The 24219-nt window shown below is 45.6% G+C and overlaps 1 protein-coding gene across 3 annotated transcripts in view; it reads right to left on the minus strand.

The window, feature by feature from the left end:
• LOC139571188 (caskin-2-like) overlaps nucleotides 1-24219 on the minus strand; it is a 90225-nt gene that overhangs the window by 17359 nt on the left and 48647 nt on the right. For all 3 annotated transcript variants that reach the window (XM_071393807.1, XM_071393806.1, XM_071393804.1), the window contains exons 3-8: nucleotides 22741-22792; nucleotides 20315-20412; nucleotides 19768-19913; nucleotides 17408-17503; nucleotides 11479-11612; nucleotides 1764-1872 (exon numbers count right to left, since the gene is read on the minus strand). In XM_071393807.1, coding sequence (XP_071249908.1) covers nucleotides 1764-1872; nucleotides 11479-11612; nucleotides 17408-17503; nucleotides 19768-19913; nucleotides 20315-20412; nucleotides 22741-22792 — 635 coding nt within the window. The remainder of the gene's footprint in view (nucleotides 1-1763; nucleotides 1873-11478; nucleotides 11613-17407; nucleotides 17504-19767; nucleotides 19914-20314; nucleotides 20413-22740; nucleotides 22793-24219) is intronic.

Raw genomic sequence — 24219 nt, forward strand, 5'->3', positions numbered from 1 at the left:
TTTTTAAGTAATTAATTTGCATTTTATTGCATGACATAAGTATTTGATCACCTACCAACCAGTAAGAATTCCGGCTCTCACAGACCTGTTAGTTTTTCTTTAAGAAGCCCTCCTGTTCTCCACTCATTACCTGTATTAACTGCACCTGTTTGAACTCGTTACCTGTATAAAAGACACATGTCCACACACTCAATCAAACAGACTCCAACCTCTCCACAATGGCCAAGACCAGAGAGCTGTGTTAGGACATCAGGGATAAAATTGTAGATCTGCACAAGGCTGGGATGGGCTACAGGACAATAGACAAGCAGCTTGGTGAGAAGGCAACAACTGTTGGCGCAATTATTAGAAAATGGAAGAAGTTTAAGATGACGGTCAATCACCCTCGGTCTGGGGCTCCATGCACGATCTCACCTCGTGGGGCATCAATGATCATGAGGAAGGTGAGGGATCAGCCCAGAACTACACGGCAGGACCTGGTCAATGACCTGAAGAGAGCTGGGACCACAGTCTCAAAGAAAACCATTAGTAACACACTACGCCGTCATGGATTAAAATCCTGCAGCGCACGCAAGGTCCCCCTGCTCAAGCCAGCGCATGTCCAGGCCCGTCTGAAGTTTGCCAATGACCATCTGGATGATCCAGAGGAGGAATGGGAGAAGGTCATGTGGTCTGATGAGACAAAAATAGAGCTTTTTGGTCTAAACTCCACTCGCCGTGTTTGGAGGATGAAGAAGGATGAGTACAACCCCAAGAACACCATCCCAACCGTGAAGCATGGAGGTGGAAACATCATTCTTTGGGGATGTTTTTCTGCAAAGGGGACAGGACGACTGCACCGTATTGAGGGGAGGATGGATGGGGCCATGTATCGCGAGATCTTGGCCAACAACCTCCTTCCCTCAGTAAGAGCTTTGAAGATGGGTCGTGGCTGGGTCTTCCAGCATGACAACGACCTGAAACACACAGCCAGGGCAACTGAGGAGTGGCTCCGTAAGAAGCATCTCAAGGTCCTGGAGTGGCCTAGCCAGTCTCCAGACCTGAACCCTATAGAAAATCTTTGGAGGGAGCTGAAAGTCCGTATTGCCCAGCGACAGCCCCGAAACCTGAAGGATCTGGAGAAGGTCTGTATGGAGGAGTGGGCCAAAATCCCTGCTGCAGTGTGTGCAAACCTGGTCAAGAACTACAGGAAACATATGATCTCTGTAATTGCAAACAAAGGTTTCTGTACCAAATATTATGTTCTGCTTTTCTGATGTATCAAATACTTATGTCATGCAATAAAATGCAAATTAATTACTTAAAAATCATACAATGTGATTTTCTGGATTTTTGTTTTAGATTCCGTCTCTCACAGTTGAAGTGTACCTATGATAAAAAATTACAGACCTCTACATGCTTTGTAAGTAGGAAAACCTGCAAATACTTCTTCTGCCCACTGTATATATATTTTACCTTTATTTTACTAGGCAAGTCAGTTAAGAACAAATTCTTATTTTCAATGACAGCCTAGGAACAGTGGGTTAACTGCCTTGTTCAGGGGCAGAAAGACAGATTTTTACCTTGTTAGCTCGGGGATTCAATCTTGCAACCTTCCGTTTACTAATCCAACGCTGTAACCACTAGGCTACCTGCCGCCCCATATACAGTAGTGCACTTATTTTTTGTCCAGAGCCTGTTGAAAGTAGTGCACTAAATAAGGAATAGGGTGCCATTTGGGATGCAGCCAGTAAGGAGATTCAGATGGTAGTGTTAAGTCTTACGTCCAGCAGCAGGTGCACTACTTCTGTCTTGCCATAGAGGGCAGCCTCGTGCAGAGAGGTCCCAGCCTTAGTGGCTCTGTTGATGTCTATACCAGCCTTCAGTAGCAACCTGAAAACGAAATACACACAGACAGGAGGTTTTACACACAACATACATTACTAACAACACACACACACACACACACACACACACACACACACACACACACACACACACACACACACACACACACACACACACACACACACACACACACACGAGCCCAGCTGTAGGAATGCTTAAGGTATCAGATGCAGACAGTTGTGGATGTGGTGGAGGAAATCTGGGTTTACGTCCTAAATGGCAATCTATTCTCTACATAATGCACTACTTTTGACCAGGGCCCATTGCTCTGCACTATGTGGAGAATTTGGGACACAGACTGGGAATCTGGGCGTTCCTCTGGGAATGCCTGGCATGGGGAGGGAATGTCAAAGAGATGATCCACAGACTCCCACACCATTGGGAAAATAAGGGAGGGGAGGAGAGGGTAGAGGAGAAAAGAGGATAAGAGGAGGGTATAGGAGGAGAGGAGGGTAGAGGAGGAGACGGTAGAGGAGGAGGAGAGAGGAGGGTAGAGGAGGAGAGGAGAGGAGAGGAGGAGAGGAGGGTAGAGGAGGAGACGGTAGAGGAGGAGGAGAGAGGAGGGTAGAGGAGATTAGGGTAGATGAGGAGAGGAGGGTAGAGGAGAGGAGGATAGAGGAGGGTAGAGGAGGAGAGGAGGGTAGAGGAGAAGAGGAGGGTAGAGGAGGAGAGGAGGGTAGAGGAGATGAGGGTAGAGGAGAGGAGCAGAGGAGAGGAGGATAGAGGAGAGGAGGGAAAAATAAGAGAGGAAGGATAGAAGAAGAGGAGAGAGAAAGAGGTGGAGAGGGAAGAGCGGAGGTGAGAAGTAGGAAGCAGTGGGGAAAAAGAGTGGAGGAGAAGAGGAGTGAGGAGATGGAAGAAGAGGAGGAATGAAGAAAGGAGTAAAGAGGAGGAGAGCTGGTTACTCAACATCTTTATAAGAGTATAATAATCAGTATAATAATCACATTGGGCTGAAGTAAAAGGGAAGCTGAAAACAGACTGCAAATGGACTCTTTTCTAAGACCTTCCATCCCCCCATCCCTCCATTCACAAAAATAAGCAACCCACACAGCTTAAAGTGGGAGGAATCTGTATGAGGAACCAAAGTCTCACAAACGTAGTAGAAAAGGTGCAAAAGTGTGCATCCCAAATGGCACCCTAGTCCCTATATAATGAACTACTTTTGACCAGCGCCTAAAGGGAATACAGTGACAGGTTTTACAAACATGAACCTTTTGACCAAGCTCAAGTCAATAGTGGAAAAGAGACACCCCACTGGGCACAGATGTCAGTTCAACATTAAGTTGAGATTTACGTTTGGCTGAGTTGTCAACTAATGTGAAATGAACCAACAATTTCACCCTATCATTGGATTGAGGTTAAAATATGGTAGAAATAAAAGCGAAATTCCCTTAAGTTGATGACTTTTTGCAAATCAAATCAATTTTCTAAGTTGATTTAACATCATCAAATTTAATTTTTTGGTTGAAATTACGTTGCCCGGCGGGACTCCTTTGGGTTGGCCTGGGATTCCAGGGTCATTCTTTATTTCATTTCCTCCTACTCTGTCTCTCTCTATATGTCTCTCTCTCTCTCTCGCTATATATATATATATATATATATATATATATATATATATATATATATATATATATATATATATATATATATATATATATATATATATATATGTCTCTCTCTCTATATATATATATGTCTCTCTCTCTATATATATATATGTCTCTCTCTCTATATATATATATATATGTCTCTCTATATATATATATGTCTCTCTCTCTCTATATATATACAGTGGGGCAAAAAAGTATTTAGTCAGCCACCAATTGTGTAAGTTCTCCCACTTAAAAAGATGAGAGAGTAAAGGAAAGAATGAATGGGGCCATGCATCGTGAGATTTTGAGTGAAAACCTCCTTCCATCAGCAAGGGCATTGAAGATGAAACGTGGCTGGGTCTTTCAGCATGACAATGATCCCAAACACACCGCCCGGGCAACGAAGGAGTGGCTTCGTAAGAAGCATTTCAAGGTCCTGGAGTGGCCTAGCCAGTCTCCAGATCTCAACCCCATAGAAAATCTTTGGAGGGAGTTGAAAGTCCATGTTGCCCAGCAACAGCCCCAAAACATCACTGCTCTAGAGGAGATCTGCATGTAGGAATGGGCCAAAATACCAGCAACAGTGTGTGAAAACCTTGTGAAGACTTACAGAAAACGTTTGACCTCTGTCATTGCCAACAAAGGGTATATAACAAAGTATTCAGATAAACTTTTGTTATTGACCAAATACTTATTTTCCACCATAATTTGCAAATAAATTCATTAAAAATCCTACAATGTAATTTTCTGGAATTTTTTTTCTCATTTTGTCTGTCATAGTTGAAGTGTACCTATGATGAAAAAACTTTTTAAGTGGGTGAACTTGCACAATTGGTGGCTGACTAAATACTTTTTTGCCCCACTGTATATGTCTCTCTCTCTCTCTATATATATATATATATATATAGAGAGAGAGAGAGACATATATATATAGAGAGAGAGAGAGAGACATATCTATATATATAAAGATATAATATAATTAAGTACCGTGTTAATGAATAGTCCAGCAGGCATCAGCTGTGTAGCTGAGTGATCATAGGGTCCAATGCAATAGATGAAACAGGGAGCTGTTCGGTAGTCGATTACTGCGCTAGGCGAGCGGGAGACACAGCGTTCAGGAAGCTAGCGGGCCGTGGCTAGCAGATGGATCATCACCGACGCAGAGGCCGGTTGACAGCCGAATTACGTCAGCAGACCAGTCGTGGTGGATCGGCGGGGCTCCGTGTCGACGAAGGGTCCAGGCCAATTCGCAAGAGAGGTATTGTAGTTGGTGTACTTCGTTTGCTTGCCGGGAGATGGGCCTAGCTCGAGGCTAACTGGTGCATGCTTTTAGACAAGGGCGTTATCCACAATAGCCACTCGGTAGCAGCTAGCTAGCTGCGAAGATCCAGTGTAATGGTCCAGAGCTTGCGGCAGGAATCCAGTGATGTAGTGGAAAGAAAAGCAGTCCGATATGCTCAGGGCTGATTTCGCGCTGTGCAGACTGGCAGGTATTATCCGGGCTAAAGCTAGCAGTGGCTAACAATTACTAAATAGCTAGTAGCTAATTAGCAGGCTAGCCTGATAGCGGTTCCAGTTATAAGGTCTAAGAAATAGCAGATCCATACCACATTGGGTGAGGGTTGCAGGAAGGTATATTTAATTCGAAAATGGAAAAAATAGAAAAATAAAGTCTCTCTCTCTCTCTCTCTCTCTCTCTCTCTCTCTCTCTCTCTCTCTCTCTCTCTCTCTCTCTCTCTCTCTCTCTCTCTCTCTCTCTCTCTCTCTCTCTCTCTCTCTCTCTCTCTCTCTCTCTCTCTCTCTCTCTCTCTCTCTCTCTCTCTCTCTCTCTCTCTCTCTCTCTCTCTCTCAGTGCATGCTGGGTGTTTTTGGAGTTTGAGTGTTTGGTGTGGAAAGCTCTATCCTAACTAACTTTCTTGATTCCTTTCTTTACATGTTATTTTCTATGGTGGAGGGTTAATGCAATATTTGTTTTAGCGGTATCCAAAGTTTTTTTTCAAAGTTAGGGTGGAAGAGGACAGAGAAACTTTCCTGGGGTTTGGAAGTTGTGGTGTGCGCGATGGCTTCTCAGCCTAGCGCGGAGGAGACGCTGTCTATACAGCATGGATTCAGGTGTGTTCCTGAGAACGGAGTTAAGGTGGAGGAGGTTCTGCTCGCGGTCGGTGAACAGGTAGGAGCTGAGTTTATACATTCTGCTTCTAGAATGAACAAAGCTGTGGTTGTGTTCATGAAAAGGGCTAATTTGGTTGGTAGGCTAATTGCTAGCGGAATATTTGTAAGGGATGTGTTGGTGTCAATTTCACCTCTCTACCCCTTCAACAAGAGTTGTAGTGGCAAATTTGCCTCCGTTTATTACGGATGATCAAATTAGGAAAGAGCTGAGTCGTTTTGGTAAGTTTGCTAGCGGTTTCCGTGTACTGTCAGCAGGGTTTCAGGCAGATGCCGTTAAACACGTTGTTTCGTTCCGGAGGCAAGTGTTTATGTTTCTGAACAACAACGAGCAACAGCTAAATGTGCACTTTAAAGTGAGACATGGGGAGGGGCTCTATGCAGGTTTTGCCAGCACAGATAGTCTACGGTGTTTTGAATGTGGGGATTTGGGGCACAAGAGTTTTGCGTGCCCACACAAAGGCCGTAGAAAAGGTGAGGGTACAAGCGCCAGTAGGGGAAATCGAGGTCAAAGTGCAGGGGGTAAGGAGATGCAGACAGCAGAGGCTGGACCTAGTCAGGTTAGAGATGGTGGGGTAGATGAGGCTGGGCCTAGTCAGGCTAGAGATGGTGGGGTAGCTGTAGCTGAGTTTAGTCAGGCTAGAGATGGTGGGGTAGTGGAGGATGGGTCTAGTCAGGCTAGAGATGGTGGGGAAGCAGAGGCCGGGTCTAGTCAGGCTAGAGATGGTGGGGTAGCTGAGGCTGGGCCTAGTTATGCTATGGAGGGTGCTGGGTCTAGGCAGGATATGGATGGTGGTATAGCAGAGGCTGAGTCTAGTCAGGCTATGGATGGTGGAGTAGCTGAGGCTGGCCCTAGTCATGCTATGGAGGGTGGGGTAGCTGAGGCTGGCCCTAGTCATGCTATGGAGGGTGGTGTAGATGATACTGGGTCTAGTCAGGTTACTGTTGCTGTGGGTGAGGCCCTAACCAGAGAGAAAGAGCAGGTGGTCAGGGTGGGAGATAGAGAAGAGGAGGAAAGTGAGTCTGAGGAAGAGGATGAGGAGTTATTTTTTTCAGACTCCTCTTCAATTGGCCCGGAGCTGACAGCCAGTCAACCAGAGGGGTCTAAGTACACGTTGAGAGAACTGACAAGGTTCCTGAATGAGACTAAGGGGAAAAAAGTTAATCTTGAGGCTTTTTTTCCTGATCCTAGAAAGTTTGTAAGATCAGTACAACATGCTATGAGAAATGAGGGGCATGGTGTCCTCTCACCCAAGAAACGGTTTAGGTTGAGGAAGTGGGTCACAACAGTGCGTAAAGGTTTACCTTCAGACACTGTTTAAATGTTTAATTTCTTTCTGACACTGGGGCTTTTTGAGCTTTGCTATTGGTCTATTTCTCTGCTGGCTTTTCTCCCACTTCTTATGGAGACTCTTCGGGTAGGCTCGCTTAATATAAATGGCGCCAGAGATGCGGGAAAGAGGAGTGTGTTGGGTGAATATGTAAAACAAAAAAAAGTACATGTGTTATTTCTGCAGGAGACGCATAGTGATGTGGTGAATGAAGTTGATTGGGGGCTCTGGTGGAAAGGGGCAAGTGTGTTGAGCCATGGGACAAATCTTAGTGCAGGGGTGGCAGTCCTTTTTGCACCGGGTCTGTCTGTAAAAATTTGCTCCTCAAAGGAAGTGTGTAAGGGTAGGTTGCTTGTTGTTAAAGCAGAAATTAACAGCATGGGTTTTGTTTTTATAAATGTGTATGCGCCTAACACAGGGAGAGAAAGAGGGGTTCTATTTGGGAGTCTTAGACAGGAACTCTCACAAGTAGCGCCTGAGGAGACGCTGGTGATCGGAGGTGACTGGAACTGTACAATGGATTTTACAAAAGACAGAAATGGGGAAGAGCCTCATTCAGTGTCAGTGGGAGTGTTAGGGGACATCATTAATCAGTTTGACCTAGTGGATGTTTGGAGAACTAAACATCCAAACACAAGACAGTATACATGGGTGAAGGTTTTTGGGGCTAGGGTGAGTGCAGCCCGACTTGATCGTTTTTACATATCTAGGAATCAGAGCAATAGGCTGCTGGGCGCTACCATTCTCCCAGTGGGGTTTTCGGACCATCACATAGCCATGGCTCGGCTGTCTATTTCACCAGGGCCCCGGCAGGCATCTTATTGGAAGTTCAATGTAAAGCTCTTACAAGATGCCACTTTTTGCTCAGTTTTCCAGACCTTTTGGGAAAGGTGGGGGCAGCGAAGAGAGGAGTATGAGTCTCTGAGTCAATGGTGGGATGTGGGGAAAGTGCAGATTCGGCTTTTCTGTCAACAGTACACAGCTCTCTCATCATCAGAGGCTAGGAGAGTATTGGGGGAACTAGAGCGGTGTATTAGTGAGATGGAGGTAGAGATGGTGGGGCAAGGCAATGTAGGCCTCCAGGCTAATTTAGCCGAATTACGTAGGGACCTGGGCAGTTTTTTCCAGGTTAAAGCAAAGGGAGCACTTGTAAGAGCTAGGTTCTCCATGCTCAAGGAGATGGACGCTCCCAGCTCCTTCTTCTTTGGTTTGGAAAGACAGAGCAGTGAAGCCAAGGGTATGCATTGTCTACGGCTGTCTGATGGGCGGGTGACCTCTGTGGTGGGGGAGATGCGGGAGCGGACTGTGGAGTTTTATACTGAATTGTATAGGGCAGAAATGTGTGATCCTATGTGTGCTCAGGTCTTGTTCGCAGGACTCCCTAAGCTCTCTCGGGCACAGAGGGATGAAATGGACATTCCTCTGTTGTCACATGAACTGGCAGAGGCCGTAACCCAGATGTCCCCCGGTCGTGCACCGGGGGTCGATGGACTCCCAGTGGAGTTTTACAAAAAATTCTGGGGAATAATTGGACAGGACTTCTTTTGCGTCTTGCGTGAATGCATCGGGGTAGGAGAGTTGCCGATGAGCTGCCGTCGGGCGGCTCTGACTCTCCTGCCCAAAAAAGGGGACTTGTGTGAACTTAAGAACTGGAGGCCTGTGGCATTACTCTGTGCGGACTACAAGATTTTTGCCAAGGTCCTCTCTAACAGACTGAAGTCCCATCTGGACTCTATAATACACAAGGACCAGACATATTGTGTACCGGGACGCTCAATCACGGACAACTTGTTCTTGATTAGGGACATGTTGGACTTGTCAAGAGGTTCTAATGTGAACTTTGGACTGGTCTCTTTAGATCAAGAGAAGGCTTTTGATAGAGTGGATCATGAGTATCTGTTTAATGTGATGTCTGTGTTTGGGTTTGGGAAGAGTTTTGTGACCTGTGTGAAGCTGTTGTATGCTGGGGTGTCATGTATGGTTAAGGTGGGAGGGGGGCTCAGTAGGCCAGTCTGGGTGAGACGGGGCATTAGACAAGGATGCCCTCTATCTGGGCAGCTATACACACTAGCCATTGAGCCTTTTTTAGGACTGCTACGCAGGAGACTGCAGGGAGTGTGCTGGACAGGCATGGGTGTGGTGACAGGAATAGCAGTCTCAGCATACGCAGATGATGTTTCTGTGATGGTCAGGGATGGGCAAGATATGCAGGAACTAGAGACCAGTCTGAAGGTGTACGAGGGAGCTTCATCAGCTAAGGTAAACTGGGGAAAGAGCAAAGCTCTGTTATGTGGGGCATGGGGGGATAGGGCTCCTCCTCTGCTTCCAGGGGGTTTGCAGTGGGGTTGTGAAGGGCTTAAAGTGTTGGGGGTGTACCTGGGCTCGGAGAGGTGGGTCAGGAAGAACTGGGAGGGGCTGTCACAGGCAGTGGTGTCAAGACTGGCCAGGTGGAGGTGGCTCCTATCCCAAGTGTCATATAGAGGGAGGGTGCTGATAATTAACAACCTGGTGGCATCTTCCTTGTGGCATAAACTGGCTGTCCTCAACCCCCCCGCCGGTCTGCTTGCAGACCTGCAACGCAAGCTGGTGGATTTCTTCTGGTCGGGACATCACTGGCTGAAGGCAGCAGTGTTGTACATGACCGTCCACGAAGGAGGACAGGGCCTGGTGGAACTGGAGAGCAGGATGGCTGCTTTCCGGCTAAAGGCGGTGCAGAGACTGCTGTATCATACCGATGTTGGCTGGAGGGAACCAGCATGCGCACTGCTGAGGAGAGCTGGTGGATTAGGGTTGGACCGGCAGCTGTTCCTCATGAAGCTGGAGAGGCTGAGTACAGCAGGTCTATCAGAGTTTTACTCTGCGGTGCTGAGGGCCTGGCAGCTGCTAAGGCCCATACGAGAAGGGGGTGTGGAGCCTGGGCAGTGGGTGTGGGAGGAGCCTATTTTCCACAACCCAGCCATCCCTTTGAGATCGGTTCAGTCTGCCACCCTGCAGAGGCAACTGATGGCAGGGGGTTTACGAAGGCTAGGTGACCTGAGACTGCTGGGAGAGGAGGGGTGGAAAACCCCGGAGGTCTTGGCGCAACAAACAGGAATAACGTCTCTTAGACTGTTGGAGAGATTCCTGGAGGAGGTCCAGGAGGCACTGTCTGAGCAGGTAAGGGGGGTGTTTGAGAGGCCAAAGGGAGAGGAGCCACCAATGTTTCCGCCACTGCAGGTGACGGCAGAGACTGGAGACTGGCAAGGGGGTCTGGAGGACTTGTTAGATTTTAACACTCCGAGCCTGGGGGAATTTGAGGGGGTGGGAGGTAAAGCTCTCTACAACCTCTGCGTTAAGGTTAGGAACATTAGAAGTCTAACAGGAGTGAAGGCACATCAGTGGCAGGGGGTATGTGGGGCGGAGAGTATGGTGGGTTTTAGATGGAGGGCGCTCTACAAACCCCCAGTACCAAAGAGGTCAGGGGACCTCCAGTGGAGGGTTCTTCATGGAGCCCTGGCCACTAACAGCTGGTTGGCACGTGTTGATCCGGGAATTGGGCAGGGGTGTCCTTTCTGTCAAATGAATGAAACTGTGATTCATGTGTTTTCTGTGTGCACCAGGTTAATGCCATTAATGTCTCTGTTGGAATGTCTGTGTGAGAGGTTGGGGGTGGTTTTTGCTGTTGGGATGTTTATAATGGGATACAGGTATTCGAGTAAGGAGAAAGAAAAATGTGTTTTGTTGAATTTTCTGTTTGCTCAGGCAAAATTAGCTATTTGGCTAACAAGGAGAAACAGGGTCAAAGGTGGGGGGATAACAGACCCTTTACTATTGTTTAATGGGATGGTCTCTGCGCGCCTTAGGGTTGAGTTTGAGTTCTATAAACTGATCAAATGTGTGGAGATGTTTGAGGAGATATGGTGTGTTGGGGGGGCTGTCTGTATTGCTGGGGAAGATGTTTTGGATATACGGTTGTAGGAGAGGGTATTGTTTTTGTGTATGGTGATGTTGGTTTGTATCATGTGGTAGATGGAAAGGTGAGTATGGTACATGTATGCAGTACAGGATATATTTTATTTTTTTTATTTTTAGGGGGGGTGAGTGTTAAATGAAATGAGAATGTTTCAATAAAGAAAGTCTCTCTCTCTCTCTCTCTCTCTCTCTCTCTCTCTCTCTCTCTCTCTCTCTCTCTCTCTCTCTCTCTCTCTCTCTCTCTCTCTCTCTCTCTCTCTCTCTCTCTCTCTCGCTCTCTCTCGCTCTCTCTCGCTCTCTCGCTCTCTCGCTCTCTCTCTCTCTCTCTCTCTCTCTCTCTCTCTCGTAAAATTCCACAGCAGCAGAATGTGTAACACGGATGGAGGGAACCCCATAACCTCCTGGGAATGTGGTGATTTAAGTAGGAAGGGAATCATTAACAGCATGTAAGAGACCCTGGAGGTTATGGGGTTTGAGGGTGGAGATCCCACTTACGCAATGTCAACACACACACGCACACGGTCAAGGACAGCTACTCCTCTCACCTGATGATGTCTTTGTGTCCATTGCGAGCGGCCAGGTGAAGGGGTGTGTTGGAGGAGGCAGAGTCTAGACCGTCTAGCTCCTCCCCCTCCAACAGAGCTACCACCATGTTACTGCTCAATAACAACTGAGCCACCTGAGAGAGAGAGAGAATGAGACAGACAGACAGACAGTGAGACAAAGAGAGGGAGAGAGAGAGACAGACAGTGAGACAAAGACAGACAGAGCAAGACAGAAAGACACAGAGAGAGAGAAAGGGAGAGAGAGAAGGGTGTAGAGATATAGAAGAGGTGAAGCGTAAAGGAGCCAAAGAGAGAGATGGAAGGATGGAGAAAGAGAGAGAGATAAGCTTAGTATCAGTGAAAGTCAAAATGGATACCTTTCATTTGTGTATTCCAGTGGTGGAAAAAGTACCCAATTGCCATACAATAACTCAAGTAAAAGTGAAAGTCACCCAGTAATATAAGAGTACATATAACTGCTAATAAACTCAGCAAAAAAAAGAAATGTCCCTTTTTCAAGACCCTGTCTTTCAAAGATAATTCGTAAAAATCCAAATAACTTCACAGATCTTCATTGTAAAGGGTTTAAACACTGTTTCCCATGCTTTTATAATGAACCATAAACCATTTCCCATGCCTTTCTACTGACTCTGAAAAACACCAAAAGAAAGATGCCCAGGGTCCCTGCTCATCGGCGTGAACGTGCCTTAGGCATGCTGCAAGGAGGCATGAAGACTGCAGATGTGGTCAGGGCAATAAATTGCAATGTCCGTGCCGTGAGACACCTAAGACAGCACTACATCTGAACATCACACCTGCGGGACAGGTACAGGATGGCAACAACAACTGCCCGAGTTACACCAGGAACGCACAATTCCTCCATCAGTGCTCAGACTGTCCGCAATAGGCTGAGAGAGGCTGGACTGAGGGCTTGTAGGCCTGTTGTAAGGCAGGTCCTCACCAGACATCACCGGCAACAGCGTTGCCTATGGGCACAAACCCACCGTCGCTGGACCAGACAGGACTGGCAAAAAGTGCTCTTCACTGACGAGTCGCGGGTTTGTCTCACCAGGGGTGATGGTCAGATTTGTGTTTATCGTCGATGGAATGAGCGTTACACCGAGGCCTGTACTCTGGAGAAGGGATCGATTTGGAGGTGGAGGGTCCGTCATGGTCTGGGGCGGTGTGTCACAGCATCATCGGACTGAGCTTGTTGTCATTGCAGGCAATCTCAACGCTGTGCGTTACAAGGAAGACATCCTCTTCCCTCATGTGGTACCCTTCCCGCAGGCTCATCCTGACATGACCCTCCAGCATGACAATGCAGAGCCCGGATCTCAATCCCATTGAGCACGTCTCGGGACCTGTTGGATCTGAGGGTGAGGGCTAGGGCCATTCCCCCCATAAATGTCTGGGAACTTGCAGGTGCCTTGGTGGAAGAGTGGGGTAACATCTCACAGCAAGAACTGGCAAATCTGTTGCAGTCCATGAGGAGGAGATGCACTGCAGTACAGCTGGTGGCCACACCAGATACTGACTGTTACTTTTGATTTTGACCCCCCCTTTGATCAGGGACAAATTATTCAATTTCTGTTAGTCACATGTCTGTGGAACTTGTTCAGTTTATGTCTCAGTTGTTGAATCTTGTTATGTTCATACAAATATTTACACATGTTCAGTTTGCTAAAAAGAAACACAGTTGACAGTGAGAGGACGTTCCTTTTTTTGCTGAGTTTATATACTTAAGTATCAAAAGTAAAAGTATAAATCATTTCTCATTCTTTATATTAAGAAAACCAAACTGCACAAATTCCTTGTTATTTAAATTTACGGATAGCGAGGGGCACATTCCAACATATCAGAGGCAGTAGGGATGACCAGGGATGTTCTCTTGATAAGTGTGTGAATTGGACCATTTTCCTGTCCTGCTAAGCATTCGAAATGTAACGAGTACTTTTGGGTGTCAGGGAAAATGTATGGAGTAAAAAGTACATTGTTTTCTTAAGGAATGTTGTGAAGTAAAAGTTGTCAAAAATATAATTAGTAAAGTAAAGTACAGATACCCCCAAAAAACTACTTAAGTAGTACTTTAAAGTATTTTTACTTAAATACTTTACACCACTTGTGTATTCCATACATGTACATTTTATGGGGCCACCTAAGTGCACATAAAACCTGCCTAGCAACTGTCCATGCACTGGGTGTCTAAAGATACCCCTAGTACCGTAACAAAGACGCTTACTGGGGGGGAGAAGGAGAGGGAAAGGGGAGATAGAGACTACAGTAATAAAGACCTTAACTGACTCAGCGTTACAGCCTAAAGCCTGTTGTTATGCTATTCACAGGGCCAGAAGATTACTGACGTGTCTGTCTGTCTTGCGTGCGTGCCTGTGTGTGTGAATTCAACTTTGGCTAAATCTACAAAACAGGGACAGCTATACATTTCATGACAACTGTGACAGAGAAACATACTGCACTGCAAAATCTCTCTCACTTGTGTGTGTGTGTGTATGCCTGTGTGCATGCATCGGTGTGTGTGTGTTTATGCGAGAGAGTGTGTATGTGCGTGCGTGCCTGTATGCGCGTTTGTGTGTGCCTGTCCGGGGAGCAGAACTGAAACCCATTTCCCTTTAGCTGAAACAGGCTTATTTTAGCTGCTAGTTCATTTTAGCTGCTAGTTCATTTCATTTTGTGAGATGTTTGACATAGGCCTACCCCCTCTATACATCACACACCCTCTGTGAGACATGGACAGATATACACACACACTATCACCACTTACACTGGCCTTTGATCATTGCAATGTCTATGGGATGTGCGTGTTAAGTGTGGGTTAAACAGGGAGGTATTGTGGCATGTATATCTACAGTTTATTACAGTTTTTCTCAATCGCGTACACACATTTTTTGGAACAATATTTTCAATTTTCAAAACTGAGTTCACAAGACTGTGGCTTTTTGCAAAACAAAATGCATTTTCAAAATGTAGTTGCCTTCTCAAATAAATACATTCATCAAAACTATATTATACCATCACAATACATTCATCAAAACTATATTATACTGTCATAATACATTCATCAAAACTATATTATATCGTCATAATACATTCATCAAAACTATATTATACTGTCATAATACATTCATCAAAACTATATTATACTGTCATAATACATTGATCAAAACTATATTATATCGTCATAATACATTCATCAAAACTATATTATACCGTCATAATACATTCATCAAAACTATATTATACTGTCATAATACATTCATCAAAACTATATTATACTGTCATAATACATTCATCAAAACTATATTATACTGTCATAATACATTCATCAAAACTATATTATACTGTCATAATACATTCATCAAAACTATATTATACTGTCATAATACATTCATCAAAACTATATTATACTGTCATAATACATTCATCAAAACTATATTATACTGTCATAATACATTCATCAAAACTATATTATACTGTCATAATACATTCATCAAAACTATATTATACTGTCATAATACATTCATCAAAACTATACGATACCGTCATAATAGATTCATCAAAACTATATTATACCGTCATAATAGATTCATCAAAAGAATACAACTGCCTGCCAAAAGATTAACGCAACTTTTTTTTATTTTTATCTACTTTTACCCAGTAGATCAATACATTTTCTTAGCGGTCACCAAATCATGATGATCAAAGTTGGAAGTACATCTTTCCAAAGCTGCAGAACTATGGGAAATTACTCTCCTTTTTTGCATATCTCACTAAACAAATTTCATACACATCCAATCAAATATTATTCCAATAAAAAAATAAGCACATTGTGTGAGGGGTTCATTTAGGATTCATTAATCACAATCCAATTCCATGTATTCAATACAAAGGCTGGTTTGCTCATCGTTTTGTAGACATTCCATTGGCACAAGGAAACACTATCTACAATAGAAATAAGGAAAGGTGAATACAATGGAGGAACACAACTGACATGAATGTATAGGCCTCAATCCACACCAAAGCAAAGCTCTGTAATGGAATGTTGAAGATGATTTAGGAGTAAACCAAAGGTACATAGAAGAAACCAATTTTATTCTCTGCATCTCTCCATGTCCGGACTATTGTAAAAAAATCTGATCAAATAGACGGTCCCCATTGCCTAGAGATCTTTCCTGGCTACCCCTACCCCGGGTCAACAGCTCAGCACCCCCAAATCAACTTGCCAAAGCCTCCCCCATTTCTCCTTCACCCAAATCCAGACAGCTGATGTTCTGAAAGAGCTGCAATATCTGGACCCCTACAAATCAGCTGGGCTAGACAATCTGGACCTTCTCTTTCTAAAATTATCCAACGCAATTGTTGCAACCCCTATTACTAGCCTGTTCAACCTCTCTTCCGTATCGTCTGAGATCCCCAAAGATTGGAAAGCTGCCGCGGTCATCCCCCTCTTTAAAGGGGGAGACACTCTAGACCCAAACTGTTACAGACCTATATCTATCCTACCCTGCCTTTCTAAAGTCTTCAAAAGCCAAGTTAACAAACAGATCACCGACCATTTCGAATCAGACCGTACCTTCTCCGCTATGCAATCTGGTTTCCGAGCTGGTCATGGGTGCACCTCAGCCACGCTCAAGGTCCTAAATGATTTCATAACCGCCATCGATAAAAGACAATACTGTGCATCGACCTGGCCAAGGCCTTCGACTCTGTCAATCACCGCATTCTTATCGGCAGACTCAACAGCCTTGGTTCCTCAAATGACTGCCTTGCCTGGTTCCCCAACTACTTCTCAGATAGAGTTCAGTGTGTCAAATTGGAGGGCCTGTTGTCCGGACCTCTGGCAGTCTCTATGGGGGTGCCACAGGGTTCAATTCTCGGGCCGACTCTCTTCTCTGTATACATCAATGATGTTGGTGATTCTCTGCTCCACCTCTACGCAAACGACACCATTCTGTATACATCTGGCCCTTCTTTGGACACTGTGTTAACAAACCTCCAGACGAGCTTCAACGCCATACAACACTCCTTCCGTGGCCTCCAACTGCTCTTAAATGCAAGCAAAACTAAATACATGCTCTTCAACTGATCACTGCCCGCACCCGCCCGCCCGTCTAGCATCACTACTCTGGACGGTATTGACATAGAATATGTGGACAACTACAAATACCTAGATGTCTGGTTAGACTGTAAACTCTCCTTCCAGACTCACATTAAGCATCTCCAATCCAAAATTAAATCTATAATCGGCTTCCTATTTCGCAACAAAACATCCTTCACTCATGCTGCCAAACATACCCTCGTAAAACTGACTATCCTACCGATCCTTGACTTCGGCGATGTCATCTACAAAATAGCCTCCAACACTCTACTCAGCAAATTGGATGCAGTCTATCACAATGCCATCCGTTTTGTCCCCAAAGCCCCATGCACTACCTACCACCGTGACCTGTACGCTCTCGTTGGCTGGTCCTCACTTCATTTTCGTTGCCAAATTTAATGTTTTGCAAAATGTGGATATGCAAGTCAGATACAAGGGCAAGAAAAGGATCTGAAGTTCTGTAAATGTATTTGAACATTTGATCATTGCTGTTCTGCTATAGATACGTTTCAACAGATCCAAAAAGTGCTTGTACGCGATTGAGAAAAACTGAAACTAGCATATATGAAAATATGCCCTTTAGAGGAGGCTGGTGGGTGGAGATAGATGGGTGGAGATGTAATAGCTGGAATGAAATGAATTGACCGGTATCAAACACATGGAAACCATGAGTTAGATGTGTTTGTAACCTTTTCATACTATCCATTCCATCCATTGCAATGAGCCCGTCCTCCTACATCTCTACCCACCAGCCTCCTCTGCCACACACACATATGCTTACCATAAAATACACAAACACACTCACTGACTCACCTTGAGTCTGCCAAACTCGCAAGCCAGGTCCAGAGGGGTCTTGTTGGCTTTGTTCAACAGACATGGATTAGACTGGTGCTGGAGTAACATCTCAGACTGATGGAGAGAGAGAGAGAGAGAGAGAGAGAGAGAGAGAGAGAGAGAGAGAGAGAGAGAGAGAGAGAGAGAGAGAGAGAGAGAGAGTGGGGAGGAGAGAGAGAGTGGGGAGGAGAGAGAGAGTGGGGAGAGAGAGGGGGAGGAAGAAAGAGGAGGAGAGAGAGAGTGGGGAGGAGAGAGAGAGTGGGGAGGAGAGGGGGAGGAAGAAAGAGGAGGAGAGAGAGAGTGGGGAGGAGAGAGAGAGTGGGGAGGAGAGGGGGAGGAAGAAAGAGGAGGAGAGAGAGAGTGGGGAGGAGAGAGAGAGTGGGGAGGAGAGGGGGAGGAAGAAAGAGGAGGAGAGAGAGAGTGGGGATGAGAGAGAGAGTGGGGAGGAGAGGGGGAGGAAGAAAGAGGAGGAGAGAGAGAGTGGGGAGGAGAGAGAGAGTGGGGAGGAGAGGGGGAGGAAGAAAGAGGAGGAGAGAGAGAGTGGGGAGGAGAGAGAGAGTGGGGAGGAGAGGGGGAGGAAGAAGGAGGAGGAGAGAGAGAGTGGGGAGGAGAGAGAGAGTGGGGAGGAGAGGGGGAGGAAGAAAGAGGAGGAGAGAGAGAGTGGGGAGGAGAGAGAGAGGGGAGGAGAGGGGGAGGAAGAAAGAGGAGGAGAGAGAGAGTGGGGAGGAGAGAGAGAGTGGGGAGGAGAGGGGGAGGAAGAAAGAGGAGGAGAGAGAGAGTGGGGAGGAGAGAGAGAGTGGGGAGGAGAGGGGGAGGAAGAAAGAGGAGGAGAGAGAGAGTGGGGAGGAGAGAGAGAGTGGGGAGGAGAGGGGGAGGAAGAAAGAGGAGGAGAGAGAGAGTGGGGAGGAGAGAGAGAGTGGGGAGGAGAGGGGGAGGAAGAAAGAGGAGGAGAGAGAGAGTGGGGAGGAGAGAGAGAGTGGGGAGGAGAGGGGGAGGAAGAAAGAGGAGGAGAGAGAGAGTGGGGAGGAGAGAGAGAGTGGGGAGGAGAGGGGGAGGAAGAAAGAGGAGGAGAGAGAGAGTGGGGAGGAGAGAGAGAGTGGGGAGGAGAGGGGGAGGAAGAAAGAGGAGGAGAGAGAGAGTGGGGAGGAGAGAGAGAGTGGGAGGAGAGGGGGAGGAAGAAAGAGGAGGAGAGAGAGAGTGGGGAGGAGAGAGAGAGTGGGGAGGAGAGGGGGAGGAAGAAAGAGGAGGAGAGAGAGAGTGGGGAGGAGAGAGAGAGTGGGGAGGAGAGGGGGAGGAAGAAAGAGGAGGAGAGAGAGAGTGGGGAGGAGAGAGAGAGTGGGGAGGAGAGGGGGAGGAAGAAAGAGGAGGAGAGAGAGAGTGGGGAGGAGAGAGAGAGTGGGGAGGAGAGGGGGAGGAAGAAAGAGGAGGAGAGAGAGAGTGGGGAGGAGAGAGAGAGAGTGGGGAGGAGAGAGAGAGAGTGGGGAGGAGAGCGAGAGAGTGGGGAGGAGAGCGAGAGAGAGAGAGCGAGAGCGAGAGCGAGAGCGAGAGCGAGAGAGAGAGAGAGAGAGCGCAATAAACATAACATTCTGACATTTCATCACCACAGCAAGCAGAGAGAGGCATCAGGATCTTAGCTCAGGGCTAAAGCAGTAGTCCTAACAGGGCTTCCATTACTAGGGTCAGTAAATTCCCTGGTTTTCACGAAATCCCGGTTGGATGATTCCCGGAATCAGGAGGGAATAAGCAGGAAATCCAGATTCCTCCAACCAGGACTATTATAGAAAATTCCTGTAATTTTGCGACCCTATCCATTACAGAGAAATACCTCTGGCTTTGTTAATGTTCCTGCTTTGTCCACACACAATACAATACAATACCTCAGTAGTCTCCATGACCAGTTATGCTGCTGCGTGTATGTTGTGCGTTTCGTGTGTGTGTGTGGGTGCGTGTTGGTGTGTGTGTGAACACACCTCTCAGGTAGACTCCCTAATTGTGTATTAAAGACACCCAATACACATATTCCTCCTTCCTCCCATTAGTCTCAATATGTCACCCAGGGAACCCACTGCTGACCTGATCATGTCATGTAGTTACTATAGAGCCCTCTCCTTTCACTCACCCTGACACCTAACGTACACAATCTGTGTCACGCTGTCACACCTGGAAACACTATATACACACTGATACTGAGTGAAGGTGTGTGTGGTGAGGCCTCTTACCAGTGTGTAATCCTTCCAAATATCGAACCATGTCTCTGAGTTGATAAGGGTCAATTGTGTGTGTGTGTGTGTGCGTGCATGTGTCTGTCTGCGTTTGTGTGTTCATGTGTGTGTACTCACCACCTGATAGTGTCCATACTGTGCAGACAGGTGTAGAGGTATCTGTCCGTCCTGTGACGGTGTGTTAACTGATGCTCCAGCTCTTAGTAGCAGCAACACAGAGTCAGCTTTACCCTGCCACGCTGCATAGTGGAGCGGACGCATACCTAGAGAGAGAGAGAGAGAGAGAGACAGAGAGACAGAGAGAGAAGTAGGGAGGGAGGGAGAGAAGTAGGGAGGGAGGGAGAGAGGAGATGGAAGAAGAGAGAGAGATAAAAAGAGTAAAAATAGTACAAGAGAAGGTTAGTTAGGAAAAGATAGAGTTGAAAAGAGATAGACAGAGGGGAGTCCAACAAGAATCCCATGAAAGCTCATGAAGGAGCCAAACAATGTAAGGTGTAATCCAGGACTGGCTTTTGTTCTGTTTGCCAAAACAAGTGGCAGAGTGACCACTTTAGAGTTTTTTCGAATCCCAGATTGCCCCTTTAATGACTTGTGCTGTTGTATTACCTGTTTATAACTGTTCATAAGTGTTTATACCCACTTATAAGAGCTTATAACTTCTCACCATTGGTGTCTTTGATGTCCACAGTGGCGTGAGCCTCCAGTAGTAGAGACAGCAGTTCAGTGGTGCCCGTTAGAGCTGCATGGTGTAACGCTGAAAACCTGGGGAAGAGAGAGGGAAGAGAGGTGGGGGGTAGAGAGAGAGAGACGGGGAGAGGGACACAGATAGAGAGAGAGAGAGAGAGAGATGGAGCATTAATATTATTCATCCACTCTGTTGTTACTACTACAGTAATTGTCTAGGAATATTCTGGAAGCGTGTGCAGCCTCCATACTCCATACAGACTCTATATTTCCAGTACTGTCCAACAGTGCCTGGTGTAAGGAGTCCTTCCCCTCTTAGGTAGTTGTGGAGGTTTTCCAGGGTGAAATGAGTCTGCCATAGTCTGGACAGAGAGGCTATAAATCTACCTGATGACTTTACAGGAGGTGAGCCTTCATCAGAACACACTAGCAGACGATGGCAGGACGGTGTGTGTGCGTGTGTGTTTGTTTGTGTGTGTGTGTCAGGGGGCAGTATATCCCACGAGGGACAAATTAAATGCATAAATTTGGGCCCTTCATTCCTGGAGAGCAGGGTGTTCAAGACAACAGTCGACTGTTGAATTACTGCCAGCCATGGAACACAGACACCTCCACTGTTCCAGCTCCAACCTTAAACCAAGGACCTAGGTCCAAACATAGCCATCTATACAGGGTACAAACTCTGACCAAGTTGCGTCCCAAATGGCAACCTATTCCCTATGTGGGCCCTGGTCAAAAGTAGTGCTCTATTCAGGTAATAGGGTGCCATTTAAGATGCAACCCAAGAACCACAACATCCCTATCAATTTAGTATCAATAAGCTGGGGGGGAAATGTATTTGGGATAATAGTATTTCAACTCAAGTATGGGAGAGTACTATGAAATGTGCTTGTGCATAGGTATGTGTGTGTGTGTGTGTCAGGGGACTGGGTTCAGTGCTGGTTCACTGAATACCTGGAGTATGAAGGACAGTAATACAGCACTCACTCAGAGCTGTCCTTCTAAAATACAAGCCATTAGAAGACGCTTTTATGCAAAGCGATTTACAGTCATACATTTTACGTACAGGTGGTCCTGGGAATCGAACCCACTATCCTGGCATTGCAAGCGCCATGCTCTGCCAACTGAGCTACAGAAGACCACGCACAGAAGCTTTGATTATTTCATATCCACTTAAAAAACTATATTCTGTGAGACTGTGACGATGGTTGGGAATGGGATCCAGTCATGCAAGGTCTGAGTGTGTAAGGCTGCATGGTGAAAAATAGGACCCTACATAGGGAATAGGGTACCATTTAGGATGAAGCCTGAGTGTGTGTATCAGTATCTGACTGCTGATTTCCAGACTTGAAGGCTCAATGTTTTGACCTGCCTGGTACTTAGTCAGATACACATCCATCCATCTATCCAACTATGTCTCATCTGTCTGTTTTCACTCCTTTATTTCTTTCTTTACAACCTGTGTATCTCTCACTCCAACTTTCACTTTTACTTGAGTCCTTTTCTATTAAGGTATCTTTACTTTAACTCAAGTATGACAATTGGGTACTTTTCCACCACTGGAATACACAAATTAAATGTATCCATTTTGACTTTCACTGATACTAAGCTTATCTCTGTCTCTGTTTTATGTCTCTCTTTCTCCATCCTTCCATCTCTCTCTTTGCCTCCTTTACACTTCTCTCTCTCTCTCCCTCTCTCTACCTCCCTCTCTCTCCCCCTCTGCTGACTGAGTGTTGACTCATGGTGACTGGTCACTGTTAGCTCACCTCTCATTTCTTCCTTTCAGTCCCTCAGCACCACTATCATATATCACATCCCCCTCTCTCTTAAACAAATACACACCCACACACAGTCTGGTCTGTCTGTGTACAGGTGTGACTGGGTGGTGAGTAAATCTACATTGACACAAGATACAGATTAAATAACTGACCACAGACCACATCAGGTATGTACTTTCAATAGTCACATTAGCGATAATGACCATGTCAATCAAACGAAATGTTATTGAGTGAGTCTTGCTCTACAAACATTGATTGCATTCCTCTGAGCAAACAAAGTGTTCACAGAGGAAAAACCACAAGTCCATCTAACTGACTCACGCACCTCAGTAAACAAAGACTAATGCTTGCTAGGCTTGGGTGGTATAACGTATACTGTGTTATTTTGAAATATACGCCAGGTCATTTTATCCCCAGCTCAGGGTTCCAGCTATACATTTGGTTTGTTAACTTGCTAGCTAAGTGGCTAACAAAAAAAAAATCAAGTGGCTAAAAAAAAGAGAAAATAGCGCCCTGTGTGCACTGTCGGTAATACTGAATACCCTGGTATGGTACAGGAACGGTATAAAGTTATGAAAATCTGGATACCACCCAACCCTAACGCATGCACACACGGATGTCTTACCCATCTGAGTCCTGATAGTTGATGTTCAGCCTCTTTGTGGAACTCAGCAACTCTGAAAAACAAAAGGATGGAGGGAGGGAAGGAAGGAAGGAGGGAGGGAGGGAAAAACAACATAAGGACATATTTGTCTTTTCAACAGAATGCCTTAGTGAGCTTCCATCATGGAAAGGTCTCTGCTCACGTTTCTCTTTTTTCTCTTTTTCTTCATCACTCGTTCCTGAAATAACAAGTCAGAATCATTGGAGGATGCTCCTCAAACTCATTCTCTCTCTCTCTCTTCGATTTCGTATGGTATTATGACAAAAAATTGCCAGCTGACAAATGAAATCTCAGTAATTCCCTATGAAAATGAAACACACCAATTCAACCTTCTTACTTGGCTTTTAGTCTGGCTCCAGGTCTGTTGCTGAAGCAAACTCCTCTCTGGTGTTTTTATCCGCTACAATTGCAAACAAATATAAAGTAAAATCCAAAATTATTGGTGCCCTTGATAAAGATGAGCAAAAAAGACTGTATGAAATAAATAATACAAATACTGAGCTATATTGTATGCACATAAAATGTGGATTATACAGTGACCTCCAAAAGTAGAGGGACAGTGACACATTTGTATTTGAAATTATACAATGACTATGAGGTTAAAGTGCAGACTGTCAGCTTTAATCTGAGGCTATTTTCATCCATGAACTGTTTAGGAATTACAGCACTTTTTGTACATAGTCCCCCCATTTTAGGGTACCAGAATTATTGGGACAAATTTACATACAGTATGTGTATTAAAGTAGTCAAAGTTGAGTATTTGGTCCCATATTCCTAGCACGCAAGCTTGAATGCATTTGGATGCATTTGCAAATGGATGCATTTGCTGTTTGTTTTGGTTTTGTTTCAGATTATTTTGTGCCCAATAGAAATGAATGGTAAATCATGTAGTGTCATTTTGGAGTCACTTTTATTGTAAATAAGAATAGAGCATGTTTCTAAACACTCCTACATTAATGTGGACGCTACCATGATTACGGATAGTCCTGAATGACTCGGAAATAAGAGAAAGTTAAAGATGCCATTTTAATGTAATGGTGAGAGGTTAGCATGTCTTGGGGGTATACTATTTGTGCGTCTGTAACTTTCTCATTCAAGAAGGATGCATATGCTGAGTGTACAAAACATTAAGAACACCTTCCTAATATTGAATCACACCCCCCTTTTGCACTCTGAACAGCCTCAATTCGTTGTGGCATGGACTCGACAAGGTGTTGAAAACGTTCCACAGGGATGTTGGCCCATGTTGACTCCAATGCTTCCCACAGTTGTGTCCAATTGGCTGGATGTCATTTGGGTGGTGGACCATTCTTGATACACATGGGAAACTGTTGAGCGTGGGGGTGGGGCGGCTACGAAGCTAACATATCGAATTGTTTTAAGATGGTCAGACCATGGAACATTTAGCTATTTGATTTTGAATTGTACGACCCCTTTAGG

The sequence above is a fragment of the Salvelinus alpinus genome, chromosome 3 (assembly GCF_045679555.1).
Source record: "Salvelinus alpinus chromosome 3, SLU_Salpinus.1, whole genome shotgun sequence".
Taxonomy (NCBI): domain Eukaryota; kingdom Metazoa; phylum Chordata; class Actinopteri; order Salmoniformes; family Salmonidae; genus Salvelinus; species Salvelinus alpinus.